Raw genomic sequence first — 16,068 nt, forward strand, 5'->3', positions numbered from 1 at the left:
ATAAAGATATAGATGTTGTTACGGATGGAAGTTGTATGGAGGGCTAAATGTTATCATCAAGTGAACAAATTGAAAAAGTTGATAGAACTAAATCAGAACAAATATATGAGCACTACAGTATCTATCCACTGCATTCAAAAGAAATGATGGGAAATAACATAGATGTGTACCAAATGAAACAAGTTAAAGGAGCTCAAATGAGTGTCTGTGGGAAAGGTTTAGAGGCTCACTGTTTTCTCAACTATTTCCAACTTCAGCAGGAGAGGCGGTATGATGACTGCCCAGTACAAATACTAGGAGTGAAGTACAGGTCAACCAGATTATATTCATAGGACCCTAGATTTTGCCAAAGTATTTCTTCTATTATTTGAAAGTGATTTGTCTGGACTTTCATATGCTGTTAATCACATATTTAAAACAGGAGTTAATCTAAAAAATCTGTCTGCGAAAGACTTTGTTGACAAAATTCATGGAAATAATGACAAGTTGGAGCATAATTTGATACATTTGTTGGCATGCCAACATGGGACCAATCAGTATTAGTATTGTTGTCATGCAAAACGAAAATGTATGTTGCGAAATTGAGGAACACCTACTTGGTTTGTGACCCTCAGTTTTGCTGAGTATACAAGGGTAGACTTACCAGGCTTTTTGAGAGAAGCAAACTCTAATATTAAGGACATCATTTTGAAGAACCCAGGAGAACTTTGCTCTTTGGATCCTGGTAATGTTTGTAGATATTTTAACCACAGATGTCATGCCATACCATCCTTCACCTACAACAAAAACCCACCTCTTGGAGAAGTTAAATATTTCTTTTGGTGCAAAGAGTACCAAGTAAGAGGTGCTCCCCATATTTATACGCTGTTGTGGATAAACGATGCACCAAAATTTGGAACAGACACTGATCACTCTCTACTCTCTTTCATAGAACAGTATGTGACATGTGCCGTCCCAAAAGTCAGTGATGAAAAAGGCCTTAAACAGAAAGTTCTGCACTTTCAAACACATAGATATGGGAAGAACTGTTGGCGGAAACAGTGCTAAAAGGAAAAATGTATACATAGTGTGTTTTGGATTTTCAAGACCTGTAATTTTTAAAGGAAGAGTCAACAGTTTTGTATCTACACTTACTCAAAAATCACCAAAAACACATACCACCTGAGAAGAACAGAAGCTTCCAAATACATTAATGGCTATAATCCTGTGATTCTCAAAATGTGGAATGCAAATATTGATATTCAATTTGGGACAAACTACTCCATAGCTGTTGTGCATATGTGTCTTCCTACATAAGAAAACCAGAGAAGATGGAGATGAAGGATATGTGGGAGAAGAATTCTGCTGAAATAGCTCTAACCAAGAAATTGTACAGCTTCAGTTTAAAAATGCTTTTACAAGGAGAAACTGGATCCTGTGAGTGCTGTGACTGATTAAGCTCAGCTAGTTTATACTAGAAGTCAGGAGGAATTGCTTGGGTAAGTCCAGGCCTGGCAAGCATGTGAAATAGAGTATTGAAGACTTTTCCAGAAATTCAGTACCTTGCAGAGTTTGACCCGGAAAGTACCGACATTGTCAAAACAAATATGTTGGACAATTACTATCCAAGAAGGAACCCACTTCTTGAAAATGTTTGCCTTTATGAGATACTCCAATAATACAGATATAGAAACAATGTAACAGTAAATATAGAGTGAAGTTGGTTGCGATGGTTGTTTAGTATGACACACAAAATGCAGTCTTATTAACCACAGAAAACTTAGTTGTCAAACTCCTGAGAAAATAGTTTTTTTTCTGTTTGACATTCCAACAACTGTTCAAACCTTGGCACTCTGAATCACAGTTTGACTGCTACGAACATTCTTTCAATGCTGCGAAGGACAGCATACAGTGTTAAGTATTTCCTCACTATTTAAATATGTTAAATGATGAGATCAAACAGGAAGAAACAATTGCTGCTGTGATAGTTAAAGAGAGTTCACAAAGCAGCCAAAGTTCAGGACCTCTAAGTTAAGATCCTCTTAGACAGCCAATAATTGAAAATTAAGCTGACACTGCCATGAATGAGGTGGAGACTGCAATGCAAAAAGCAAGACAAGAAAGTACTGATTTGGAAGAGTTAGTTGGACAACTAAATGATGAACAAAAATAAATATATATGGAGGTGAAGGAGAGTTGAGCATGGATTCCTCCGTGAGAAGAAAGAGCGTACATGCACATCATTTAAGCCTATACTGTTGTATGTCGGCGGTTAAGCTAGTACCGGTAAAAGCTATTTAAGACAAATTCTCACTGCTTTCCTACAGACGGCTACGTAGTGTAACTTGTCATGTGTAGTAACAGCACCCATGGCTTCAACATAGTATCCTATGCAGACAACACAGAGCTTATCCCCTCCCTTACTGACTCAACCATCACCGCTAAACCAAACTTCGCCAACTGCATGAGCAACGTTACTGCTTGGATGTAAAACAACTGCATCCAGCTCAAAACAGACAACACCAAAGTCCTTATCTTTGGCAACAACCACTCTCCCTGGGATGACTCTTGGTGGCTATCTGGACCTGGCCCCCCCCATCCACCCGTGCTGACCATGCCAAGAACCCTCAGGATCATCCTGGACACTAACCTCTTCAGTATCAGATAGATCAATGTAGTTGCCTCATCATGCTTTCACATCCTGCGAATGCAATGCAAGATTTTCAAGTGGATCCCACTTAACACCAGACAATCACCCATGCTCTTTTCACAAGTAGATTTGACTAGGGAAACGCCCTCTCCATCAGAATCAGGGAAGTGGAATTCCTATCGCCCGACGCCCGGGACATCTTGTTTGGGGTCAAGGGCAACAAGTTTGTATGTTTACTTTGTCCTTGGGACAAGTAGGCCCAACCCTCTGCAGCACAAACCCTTTGGCTGCCTGTTTACAGAGAGTGGAACTCTCTGCAGTTGAGGTAATGTGTTTCCAAAAGATAATGCTGTTCGAACTTGTATTTATGGTTCATTATTTGAAAACCTTCATTATTAGGGTGAGTGCTGTAAATAAATGCTTTAAGGTCACACTTCACTACTGACGTTGGTTCCAGTACAAAAAAAAAAAACGTGTATACACATGTTTGAAAAGTTTAGGCTATGAGGCTAAGTATTATGCTCCCAGAATGCTCTCTGATTAGATGCAAATGAGGTGTCATTTAGTAAAATGTTTTGATGCATGCTAGTATTTCCCAAAAATATTTCTAATGGAAAATCAGTGTAACCATTTTCAACACGATTATGGGAAGTATGAAAATAAACAAACACTTACGAAGCCAACTGATCTGACATATTTTTATAAGTCTTTTAGTTTCATCAATGCGTGTCTTGTTTTGACATGGCTTTTGTAACACTTTATTGTTGTGGGAGCTACCAGGCCCTCAACATTGTAACAAACACTGGCAAAAAAAAAAAAAACGTTTTTGAACTCTAAAAGCACACGTTGCCACCAGTGGCATAACAAAGGCCCCGCAGCCACCCTACAGGGGGCCCCTTCAGCACAGCACCTGCCCTGAGTGAGTCTGGATAGGGGGCTCCTCCATGTTCTTTGCAAAGGGGCACCCTCCAGTTTCGTTACGTCACTGATTGCCACTGTAGTTCCTGACACTGAACAAAACTACTCCTTGTGGAAGAGCAGAATGCAATCACTCACAGTAAAGCCAGCCGAAAGAGAAAGAAATAGAAGTTTAATAAAAACAAAATGTCTTTGTTAACACCAGACCTAATTAGGGACCAAGACCCACATGTAGGTAGCTTTTTGCATGTCGCAAACAGCGACTTTCGCTGTGTGCGACGTGCAAAAAGCACATTGCGATGCAGAAACCCAGTTTTGCGATTCGGTAACCTGGTTACCGAATCGCAAAACGGGTTTGCGACTCGCAATTAGGAAGGGGTGTTCCCTTCCTAATTGCGACTCGCAGTGCAATGTAAGATTGTTCTGCGAACGCGGGCGCAAACCAATCGCAGTTTGCACCCATTTCAAATGGGTGCTAACACTTTCGCAAATGGGAAGGGGTCCCCATTGTGAATGTCACTGTAAAAAAAAAATCGTTTCATTTTTCGTTTTTGTAATGCTTCTCGTTTTCCTTTAAGGAAAACGGCTGCATTACAAAAAAAAAAAAACTGCTTTATTGAAAAGCAGTCACAGACATGGTGGTCTGCTGTCTCCAGCAGGCCACCATCCCTGTGAGGGCCGACATTCGCAAGGGGGTCGCAAATTGCAGCCCACCTCATGATTATTCATGAGGTGGGCATTTGCGAAGCCCTTGCGAATCACAGATGGTGTCAGGGACACCATCCTACATTTGGATTTGCGACTCGCAAATTGCGACTCGCTCTGACTCGCAATTTGCGGGTCGCAAATCTGAACCTACCTACATGTGGCCCCAGATTCTTAAAGAAAGTCACAAAAGTGCACCCATGGTATATGTCGTACCCCTATAAAATATTTGTGAACTGTATTTTAGCATGGGTAAATATGCATGTGTAGATTTGCTCATGTGAAAATCTATTGAGCATTTGCAAGTTCATTTTCCCTCCAGTCACTTTCTTCCCAACCCTGGAAGAAGTTCTAATTCTGCCATTGTCAGGAGTAAATGTCCAACCTTTCTTATTATGGGAAAATATTAGAGAGAAGCTGGTGAAAATCTTTAAAACATGCAGGTTAGTAGGTTTGCAGACTCAAAGGCATTCCAGCCCTGGAACTATTGCTTACTGCTTCCTCCAGCCCCAGTATGCAGATCTGCAGAAAGGTGGCAAAATAAGGAAATTGCTACATTAGGGATTGAAACTGCAAGTATTCAAGCCCTACTATGGTAGTAGCCCTGGCATAATCAGAGAGGTTATTATCAGAGCTCTTACATAATGAGATTGCTGCCATAATTTGGCGCCACACTACATGGCACCAAAGGGACAAGTAGATCATTTTACAGGACAAGTAGATTTGAGAAGCAACCTGTCCCCTGGACAAGTAGATATTTTAATAAATTCCACACCCCTGAGAATCCTAGCCCATTTTCTATGCCGTCTCCATACCACCTACAACACCCCCGCTAGGCTCAACCTGTACATCTTGAGCAATAACCACCTCTCTCAACATTTCAACAATCTCCACTGGCTCCCAGTCCAGGTAAGACGTAAGTTCAAACTTCTCACCCATGCCTAAAAAGCTCTCTACACCACCAGTCCAGCATACTTCAACCACCCCCTCAACTTCTACCAACCCACCAGACATCTTTGATCTGTATCATAGGCAAAAGCATACCTCCCTCACATCAAGTCCAGAAACAAAGAAGGATCTTTCTCATACCCCATAGCCAAAGACCTGGAACAACCACCTGCAACACTTGTGAAACTCCCCTTCCTTCTTGGTCTTCCAAAGGAACCTCAAGAAATGGCTCTTCCAGACAAAACAAGCATGATATGATCCTCGCCCCTCAGGCTTGCCCTACTCAGCGCCTGGATACTCTCATGGGTGATCAGCAGCACTCTATAAATACACATCACATAACTCATGTTTCTGCATGGTACAAAGAGATAATCAAAACCTTATGAAGGAAAAATATTTTTAAAGGCACAACCATTCACAGAAAACCTGCACTTAACAGACCTAATACATTAAAAATAATATTCACACTTACCTATGGATGGAGCGTTCTGGTGGCAAATCTGTTTCGAAATAGCCATCCTTGCAGTCCTTGCCAACAAGCTCATGGGGGTGAGGCCGATACGGCTGTTCCTTGGTGACGAGTGAAATGCGTACTCTTGCAGAGCCACTGTAGTTATTAATCTAAAATAAAAGATAAGAAAGTGCAGTGATATCTGGGTGTATGATAAGTAGACTTTCTGTACAGTCTGCAATCCCACTGCATATCAAACCCTGTGCCCGGAACTTGTTGTTACAAACCTTTTAACATGATGAGGCCACTAAAAACAGCATGCAATTACTATACATACTGTAAATAACCCTTTGCACTAAGTTAGAATTATAATGGAAATACAAACCCTAAGTGTATGTATTCTCGTCCTATACATGCACTAAGATTTCCACAAAAGTGGAACTCAGTTTGAGGAGCCGTGCCATCTACCACTCTAGGGCTATGCTGGGGTGGTAAGATTTAACACCTGCATATGTCTTGAACGTATTATAGTAATTTGCTAAAGATCAACATTATAATCTGTGCTGTGTGCAGGATGAGGAGAAAGGGCGGCTGAAATGCATGACTAGTCTCCATTCTTGTAGGGTTCAGCTGAGAAGGGAACGGTTTAAGACACCAAGCCCTAATCCACAGCCTTAGGCAGTGAAGATTTAGGTCCCACGGTCCACAAGGCAGTATCACACACCTTAATGGTAGGATGCGTCTTGTTGGTGTCTGTACTCCTTTCGCCTGGAATGCTGCCAGCCGACCTTCCTTCACATTTGTAGCGAAAACGCATGCCCCGTTGCTTTGGTTGTTCAATGATTTCCACGTAGGGTGTCTGGCTAGCTGGAGGAGAGGCATCTGAGAACAAAGATGATGTTACACATGAAAATGAGAGATTGAACAATGAATGGCATTGACTATGGAGAGGGAATGAAAAGTAGTAGGGAGAAGCAAGAAAAACACAAAAAAAAACACAAAAAAAGACAAAGCAAACTGTATTCACAACTTGGTTTGTTTACCTGGTACTGCAACAGAAAAGGTGGTTGAATCACTTGACGGGTTAATCCAAAGAATTGCACAAAGATACAGGTATTTCAGAGCTCAATTAAATGCCACCTTTTACAAACAAAATTCAAATATCCCCCGTCTACCCCCACCATTCACCAACCCTTCTGGAATGATAACTGGGAAAAATCACGAGGGACATAATGGCCATAAGAAATGATCTCCAAACATTTCACCAACAACAATGGTTTAAGACAATGTTTTGGTGAGCTAAGGATATATATCGTAAATGAAAATGTTTAACTGACAATGTAGGGGCAGCAGCCTTTAAGCTTTTGATATGCTCATCTGAAGAAAATGATAGAAAGCAAACATTGCTCCTCAGAGACCCCGCACAGGTTGCCTGAAATTCATTATGTCATATTAGTCACATGTCCACAAACTCAACTTAGTTCATCCAAAATGCATAAAAACTTAATGTGGACTTCTTTTACATTCTCTATGGAACAAAACTAGAATCAATGACTATCACCCCTCTGGTAAACTACAACCATATGCCAGCTCCTTCGCACTCCACACCCTCAATCACACACAAAAACATGTCCACATCCTCAACCTGAACCATCACATACTCATCCCTTCACCATTAAGCTCTGCCCATGTAGATGATGAAATTCTTTATTTATTAATGCTCACTCTGCAGTAAGCTGCACCTCAACTTTGCAGGCATTACCAGCGCAGAGTGAAGGCAAAGTTTCGGTACAAAAACAAGGCTCAACTTTCTCTCCTCCATGGCATCATCATCCCAAAGATATTCCGAACAAAACACTGACACAACAAACAAAATAGGAGAAGACCTTGTAGAGATTCACAAATCCTCTTGGGCCATGCACACCCAAGAAACCAACTGCCCTTAGCCTCAAGAAGGTCATTCACTTGTCACACCCTGTTCTCAGCATCCCACCAGCAACCCACCTTCCAAAGATCTACAGGGCTCCATGAGGTAGTACAATTGGCAGTGAAGAAACCACAGACCTCAGACTCACATCCATCACTGGCATAATGAACATCAAGCAAAATGTAAACAAGCCTACCATAAAAGGCAACATTCCATACGTAGTTTTCACTTCCATCCAAATCCTTCAATGCAACCCTTTGAAGAATTCCACACTACGGCCAGCAAAACCATCTAACAACAGTACCACTTTTTCAAGGTATTCTAAATCGATCTCACCACCCATATAACCATAACCCAGCCAACAGACAACTTTAAATCCACACTAGGCACCCTGAACCAATCCCTTAAAAATTATGCTGACACCTAGGCTTCCTTGAACCTATGCAACATGAACAATAAGCTCTCTCTCACACTGCAGAGTCCCTCAATAACAGACTATTCATCCAGGCAAGAACTGTAGAAAATAGGGAAAAACAACTCCAAGAAAACTTCACCCATCACAAAGCTTCAAACATGATCAGTACCCTCACCAAAACCAACAAACACTGCATCACTCCTACCCTAGACCCGACAATATCTTAGTAATGCAATATTAACATCAACATGCTCTTATTATCAGCCCCTTACAATGAAACATATCTAAATGAGGGGTCATCAAAGACCTCATACCACCTAACATTGACACCATCAAAGGTCACAAAAACACCTATGAAAATGATTTTTCTCCTTCTCGTGATTCAGAAAGCCTGCACCAATGAATACAATATACCCTATTGTAATTGTAATTTTATGGCGTTTACTATCCATGGTAAGGTGTCAAAGTGCTTTGCAACGAGTAGCACGCTACTCCAGAACGCAAAAGGATTAGTGGTGGATTAGTATAGTAAAATATAAGGTGACATGAGCTGTAGACATGGGTCTATTAGTTGGACTGAATAAAATAATGGAGGGATAGAAAGGGAAGAATATAGAAAGTGTTAATTGGGAGATCTTAGTAATAAAATGAGGTTTGGGATAAGTCAAAGGAGAGATACATGAAGGAAGAACTTAGTAGGGTTGTTTTCGGAGTTCATAATAGTAAACTGAGGCTCAGATAGGGCCAGGAGGGCTAGAGAAGGAGAGAGTCTAGGAATGGTTATTTTGGAGATCCTAGTAGCACAATGAGGTTTTGGATGAATCAGAGAGTGGGGGATACAGGATAGATTGAGAGAGGAATAGGATGAGAGAGTAGTGCATGGGGAGGGAGAGAGTGATTTGTTTTTCTTGTGTACAGTAGGAGTAAAGTATTATATATACACAGATACATGATTACACAGAAAGGAAACTTATATATAAGGAAGATAATATATTGAGACTTAAATTGTATTGTATAAACCAGACTTTCAAGTATTGAAAGGTAATTTATTTCATTTTTTTCATCTTTTCCACAATATTAGTTAAGTGCTTGTAAATAGTTATGATAATATTGTCCTACTGTGATAGACAAATAGGACAGAGACTCATAAGCATCTAATCAAACAACTTACATAGAAACTATGCAATGACCTATGAACATGTTAAGCATCAGTAAGAAGAATCATCAATGATTCTTTAACTACCAAAATCTTTAGAGAAGACCTAAAAAAGGCATTCATACATACAGCTAATATTAAAGAAAACAAACCTGGACCTGCCTGACCCCAAAAGCTACAGACTAGTTACAAATGGACCTTTCTTGGGAAAACTGATAGAAAGAGCAGCATTCACCTAGATGTCATAATTCATTGAAGATAACGCCATACTTTCAGAAAATGTGTGGTGGGCAAGGGTCAGAAGGGCAGCCGGAAGGCCTGTTTACTTTGACCAGATCCATACATTCACTTTGTGATATTTGTTCGAAGGAATGCAGAGGCTGGGTTGGTTTACACATAGAGGGCATTTTTGAAAAATGGGTTAGTGCTGGTGGTTTTCCTTTATTTTAAATAAGAGCCCTATGTTTCTGCGTTGGTTGTGTAATGGGTTGCCAATTTGTCTGAGTTCTTGAGTAATGGTAGGAGTTCCTTCCATGCAATTAAGTTTACAAAACTGAGTGAGAATTCTATAAAATTCTTTATTTGCACATCTAGCATTGTGAATTCTGTCTGAATAGTGTCTCTTTTTAAGCTTTTTTGAGTTTTGATTTGTCTATTCCGGTAAGTTTGTGTAGGTGAAGTTTGTCTTGAATGCGATTTGTTTTGAGCCAGGTTCGTTACAGACTTCTGATTTGTTGTTTAAGCTTTTTTAGCTCTGTATTTCTCCAAGGTGCTTGTTTACTTTTGTCCTGTTTGGTTGTTCTTAGTGGTGTTAGGATATCAAAAACTCCCTGTAGCCCCTCAAAGTTTTTTAACAGAATTTATTGTGTCTAGTTCTGTTCTGGCTGTTAGTTGTGTTTCTAAGTATTCAAAATTTAATTTGTTTCATCATCGATAGGTGGATGCATGTAAGGTGTTCTTGGGTGTGTTGATTTGTGGTGTTTCATTTTGGAAAGCTATCAATTGTGGTCTAACCATGCAATTAGAGTAATCCTTTGAAAGGTGACTAGTTTTGGATTTGCAAAATTGACATTTAGGATGTGTCCAACGATGTGTGTGGGTTTGTGTATGATCTGATGTAAGTTCAGTGTGACTAAGCCAGTGAAGATTGTTTTAGGATAGGGCATATTGGGTTTGTCAAACCAAATGTTTAGGTTTCCAAAAACGCATAGGATGGAGTGTAGTGTTATAAGGTTTGAAACTATGTCCAGAAATGTATCTGGGAATGTTGCATTGCTAGGCTGTGATCTGTCAAGGAGGAGGTAAATACAAGATGAAGTTGGTGTGGGATTGAAACTGGTGATGAGGGCCTCACAACCTTGTATGGCAATGTCAGCTGTGGTGAGAGTTATAGTTTGCTTGAATACAATAGCTAGTCCACCTCGTCTTTTGCCCATACAATTGTGTGTTATAGTTTGTTAGCCTGGAGGAACGGCTTCATGCAACACTTGAGCCATGTCATCTCACAACCATGTTTCAATTATGAAGAGTAAGTCAGGCGGAGTGTCATGAAGTAGGTCGCAGATGTGGTGCTTGTTTTTAGAGAGTGATTAAGTGTTTATTAGCAGGCAGTTTGAGATTCTGTTTTGGTGGTGGTGTGATTCTTTTCTAGAAGAGTAAGCAGTATATTTTGAACTTGTAGCAGGAGTGTCAGTGTCGGTATTAACTGTATGAGGGTCACAAAAGTCTTGTTTTTCTATATTGTGTTCCTCTTCCATCAGGCTTAAATGGCTTTTTGTTGGGTCTGTGAGCGTTGGTGGTGGAGATGGTGGTTGAGAGTGAGATGGTGAGTTGTATAGTTTTTGATTAGCCTTGTTGCATAATAGACATGGGGATGCAAAGTTGTTAAGAGTGCCATGTTGGTTATTTTGTTTGCATGTTTAGGCTGAAACGTTTATAGGTAAGGGATGGTGGTGGAGCATGTAGGTCATATTTTAAGGCCCTTGTGCAATGGATGAAAGACGGGTGAATGAAAGTTGTTGTGTTGGTGTATTTGTTGTTGGTGAAGATAAAAAATATGGTAGTAAGATGGTTTAAAAAGTGTGTCATTTGTGTAGTCATAAGGGTGGGAGAGGGTGTATGATTCTAATTTGTGACAGAATGAATTACGTAAGTGTGCGATTTTAATGTGATGGTGTGTGTTGTTTTGTTTTTGTGGAGTAGTGAGAGGAGATATTGATATAGTAGTTTTCTGAGAAGGACTTTTATGTAAAGTACTGCTGGTGAGTGATATATGAACTGTGCAGGGGTAGTGATGTGTTTGGAGAAGGGTATATCTGGTTTGTGAGAGGGGATGGACATGAGTTATGAGTGTTTGTGTTTCATCTGATCACTGAGGTAATATGTGTGGGGGAGTGAAGTGTAAGGATTGTTTGGTTGTGTGTTCTTGGGAAAAAGAGTAGGAGGGTATTGGTGGATGATATGATGGAGGGCTGAGTGTAGGTTTCGTGGTGATAAAAAAAGGGGACTGTTACGAGAAAGTAGAGGATAGAGCTGGTGTTTTGCATGAATAGGGGGTGTGTGTCTGTATGCATTTCAGTTATGTATAATGTGACTCTGAGAGTTGGTGATGTGTGGATTTGTTAGAGGTATAGGACAAAGTGGTGTTTTGTGTGAGAATGAAGGTGGCATAGTGTGGTAGTTAGGGCAGAAGGGTGTATAGGTGTGGTCTGTGGGGTTCTGTAATGGTTGTTGAGACACTGAAATCTGTATGAGGTCTGTTAGTGGTACGCGAGTAGTATGCATTTGCTGAGATTTTGTTTGTATGTTTGCAGATGTAGATGGCTTAAGGTGGTTGCTAGAAAAAGAAAAAAAGGGGCAGCATTTCTGGCCCTAGACCCACTATGGGAACATGCAAACGCAATAGGTTTAACTATATAAAGCATTATGGGGGTTATTACAACTTTGGAGGAGGTGTTAATCCGTCCCAAAAGTGACGGTAAAGTGACGATATACCACCAGCCGTATTACGAGTTCCATAGGATATAATGGGCTCGTAATACGGCTGGTGGTATAGCCGTCACTTTACCGCCACTTTTGGGACGGATTAACACCTCCTCCAAAGTTGTAATAACCCCCTATATGTTTTTAAATTAATTTTTGCATACATTTACAATATGCAAAAACAACTGGAAAAATATAACAAGCATTAGCAAAGCCAATACAATAGCTATAGGCTTTGGCGATGTGTTTTTGCCATGTTATACATCAGTGTGACTGCTGTTCAGCATGGTTAAACGTTAGTGCCATGGAGTGTCAGAGTGGAGTGGGGGAGAAGAGTGTTGTGGAGTTGAGTGGAGGAGCGTTCAATTGTTCAGTGGCCCCATGTGTTGTGGAATGGGGTGGAATAGAGTGAAGTGGGTTGGGGTGGAATAGAGTGAAGTGGGTTGTAGTAGAATGAGGTAGTGATGTGGACTGGAGTAGAGTGCAGTGGATTGGGCTGAAGTGGAGTGGGGTGGGGTGGACTGAATTGAGTGGGATAGATTGGAGTGTGGTGGACTGGAGTGGGGTGATTGGACTGAAGTGACAGAACTAGAGTGGGATGGATTGGGTGGGGTGGATTTGATTTAGGTGTTTTGAGTTGGCTGAATTGGAGTGTGGTGGATGAGACTAGAGTGGGTGGACTGGAGTGGGGTGGACTAGAGAGGACTGAATTTGAGTGCGGTTGACTGGACTGAAGTAGAGTACGGAGTGGGGTGGGTTGGGTTGGACAGGCACAGCATAGGATCGACTGGACTTAAGTGGAGGGGGTGGATAGGACTGGAGAGGGTGGACTGGAGTGGAGTAGGGTAGACTGGATAGAAGTGGGGTGGATTGGAGGGAAGTGGGGTGGATTGGAGGGAGGTGGGTGGGGTGGATTATATTGGGGTGTGGTGGATTGCACAGAGGTGGGGTAGACTTGAGTGGGGTGAATTTGAATAGAGTGAGGTGAATTGGACTGGAATGGGGTGGATTGGATGGAGTGGGTTTGGATGGAGTGGGGTGGATTGGATTGAGGTGGCTTGGAGTGGGGTGGATTGGAGGAGGATGGATTTTTTGGAGTGCAGTGGAATGGTTTGGAGTGGACTGGATTTGAGTAGGGTCATTTGTGGTAGATTGGACTGGAGTGAGGTGGACTGAAATGGAGAGGGCTGAATTGGATTGGGGAGGATTGGAATGGAGTGGGGTGTATTGGTTTGTGTGGGTTGGATTGGTATGCGTGGGGTGGATTGGTATGTGTGGGGTGGATTGGATTGGGGTGAATTTGATTGATGTGGGGTGGATTCGATTGGTGTGGGTAGGATTAAGGTGGACTGCATTAGACTAGAGTGGGGTGGGTTAAGGTGAATTCGATTGGAGGGGGTGGAAGGAAGACGAGTGGGGTGGATTGGAGTAGAATAGGCCAGACTGGAGTAGAGTGGAGTGGACTGGAGTAGAGTAGAGTGGACCGGAGTAGAGTGGAGCAGACTGAAGTAGAGATGGGTGGATTGGCGCAGAGATGGGTGGAGTGCATGGGGTGGCTTGGAGTGGGGTGGATTGGATTGGAGTGGGGTGGACTTGAATTGGGGTGTGGTAAGGTGTTTCGGAGTGGGGTGGAGTGAATTGAGGTGGGTGGAATGGATTGCAATTGGGTGAACTGGATTGTAGTAGGGTGGATTAGATTGGTGTGGATTGAAGTGGAGTTGACTGGGGTGGACTGGAGTGGGGAGGATTAAGGTGAACTGGAGTGGATTAAGGTGGATTGGAGTGGAGCGGGTGGATTGGAGTAGGGTGGGCTGGAGTGGGGTGATTTGGATTGGAGTGGGGAAGAGTGGAATGGACTGGGTTTGGGTGGATTGGACTGGTCTGGATTGGTGTTGGGTGCACTGTGGTGTATTGGAGTAGGTTAACTGGATGGAGTACAGTGAATTGGGATGGAGTGGGGCGGATTGGATTGGGGTGGCGTGGACTGGATTGGAGTATGGTGGTCTGGAGTGGGGAGGACCGGAATGGGGCAGATTGTTTTTGACTGGAGTGGGGCAGGTTGCTTTTCGATTTGAATAGGGCAGATTGTTTTTACCTAGAGTGGGGCATGTTGTTTTTGATTAAAGTGGGGCAGGTTGTCTTGAATTGTTGTGCAGGTAAATTGGAGTGCGGCAGGTTGTTTTGGATTGACTGGGGCAGATTTTGTTGGGAATGAGTGGGGCAGATTTTGTTGAGAATGAGTGGGGCAGATTTTGTTGGGAACGAGTGGGGCAGATTGTTTTGGGATTGAGAGGGGCAGATTGCTTTGGATTGGAGTGGGGCAGATTATTTTGGATTGGAGGAGAATATTTTGGATTGAAGTGGGGCAGACTGCTTTGAATTGGACTGGGGCAGATTGTTTTGGACTGGGGCAGATTGTTTTAGATTGGAGTGGAGCAGATTGTTTTAGATTGGAGTGGAGCAGATTGTTTTAGACTGCAGTGGGCAGGTTTCTTGAATTGTAAAGGGGCAAACTGGAGCGGCGCAGATTGTTTTGTATTGAACTGGGGCAGGCTGTTTTAGATTGTAGTGGGGTAGACTGTTTTGGAATGTAGTAGCCAGATTTCATGGATTGTGGTGGGGCACACTGGAGTGCGATAGATTGTTTTGGATTGAAGTTGTGCAGATTGTTTTGGATTGAAGTTGTGCAGATTGTTTTGGATCAGAGTTTGGCAGATTGTTTCGGATCAGAGTGGGGCAGATTGTTTTGGATCAGAGTTGGGCAGATTGGAGTGGATATGAATTAGATGGAGTGGATTGGGGTGGATTGTTTAAGAATGGAGTGGGGTGGATTGTTTAAGAATGGAGTGGGGCGGATTGTTTAAGAATGGAGTGGGGCAGATTGTTTAAGAATGGAGTGGGGCAGATTGTTTAAGAATGGAGTGGGGCAGATTGTTTAAGAATGGAGTGGGGCAGATTGTTTAAGAATGGAGTGGGGCAGATTGTTTAAGAATGGAGTGGGGCAGATTGTTTAAGAATGGAGTGGGGCAGATTGTTTAAGAATGGAGTGGGGCAGATTGTTTAAGAATGGAGTGGGGCAGATTGTTTAAGAATGGAGTGGGACAGATTGTTTTGGATTGGACTGGGGTAGATTGTTTTAGATTGTAGTGAGGTAGATTGTTTTAGATTGTAGTGCCCAGATTTCTTGGATTGTAGTGGGCCAGATAGTTTTGGACTGAAGTGGGGCAGTTTGTTTTGGACTGAAGTGGGGCAGTTTGTTTTGGACTGAAGTGGGGCAGTTTGTTTTGGACTGAAGTGGGGCAGTTTGTTTTGGATCGGAGTGCGGCAGTTTGTTTTGGATCGGAGTGCGGCAGTTTGTTTTGGATCGGAGTGCGGCAGTTTGTTTTGGATCGGAGTGCGGCAGTTTGTTTTGGATCGGAGTGCGGCAGTTTGTTTTGGATCGGAGTGCGGCAGTTTGTTTTGGATCGGAGTGCGGCAGTTTGTTTTGGATCGGAGTGCGGCAGTTTGTTTTGGATCGGAGTGCGGCAGTTTGTTTTGGATCGGAGTGCGGCAGTTTGTTTTGGATCGGAGTGCGGCAGTTTGTTTTGGATCGGAGTGCGGCAGTTTGTTTTGGATCGGAGTGCGGCAGTTTGTTTTGGATCGGAGTGCGGCAGTTTGTTTTGGATCGGAGTGGGACAGATTGTTCCGGATCGGAGTGGGACAGATTGTTCCGGATCAGAGTGGGACAGATTGTTCCGGATCAGAGTGGGACAGATTGTTCCGGGTCAGAGTGGGACAGATTGTTCCGGGTCAGAGTGGGACAGATTGTTCCGGGTCAGAGTGGGACAGATTGTTCCGGGTCAGAGTGGGACAGATTGTTCCGGGTCAGAGTGGGACAGATTGTTCCGGGTCAGAGTGGGACAGATTGTTCCGGGTCAGAGTGGGACAGATTGTTCCG

General features: G+C 42.6%; 1 protein-coding gene across 2 annotated transcripts in view; it reads right to left on the minus strand.

Annotated features, from left to right (window-relative positions):
• Window positions 1–16,068, minus strand: part of RELA (RELA proto-oncogene, NF-kB subunit) — a 405,457-nt gene that overhangs the window by 295,185 nt on the left and 94,204 nt on the right. For both annotated transcript variants that reach the window (XM_069207856.1, XM_069207855.1), the window contains exons 4-5: window positions 6,376–6,533; window positions 5,673–5,821 (exon numbers count right to left, since the gene is read on the minus strand). In XM_069207856.1, coding sequence (XP_069063957.1) covers window positions 5,673–5,821; window positions 6,376–6,533 — 307 coding nt within the window. The remainder of the gene's footprint in view (window positions 1–5,672; window positions 5,822–6,375; window positions 6,534–16,068) is intronic.

Source organism: Pleurodeles waltl, chromosome 9, assembly GCF_031143425.1.
Source record: "Pleurodeles waltl isolate 20211129_DDA chromosome 9, aPleWal1.hap1.20221129, whole genome shotgun sequence".
NCBI classification, from domain to species: domain Eukaryota; kingdom Metazoa; phylum Chordata; class Amphibia; order Caudata; family Salamandridae; genus Pleurodeles; species Pleurodeles waltl.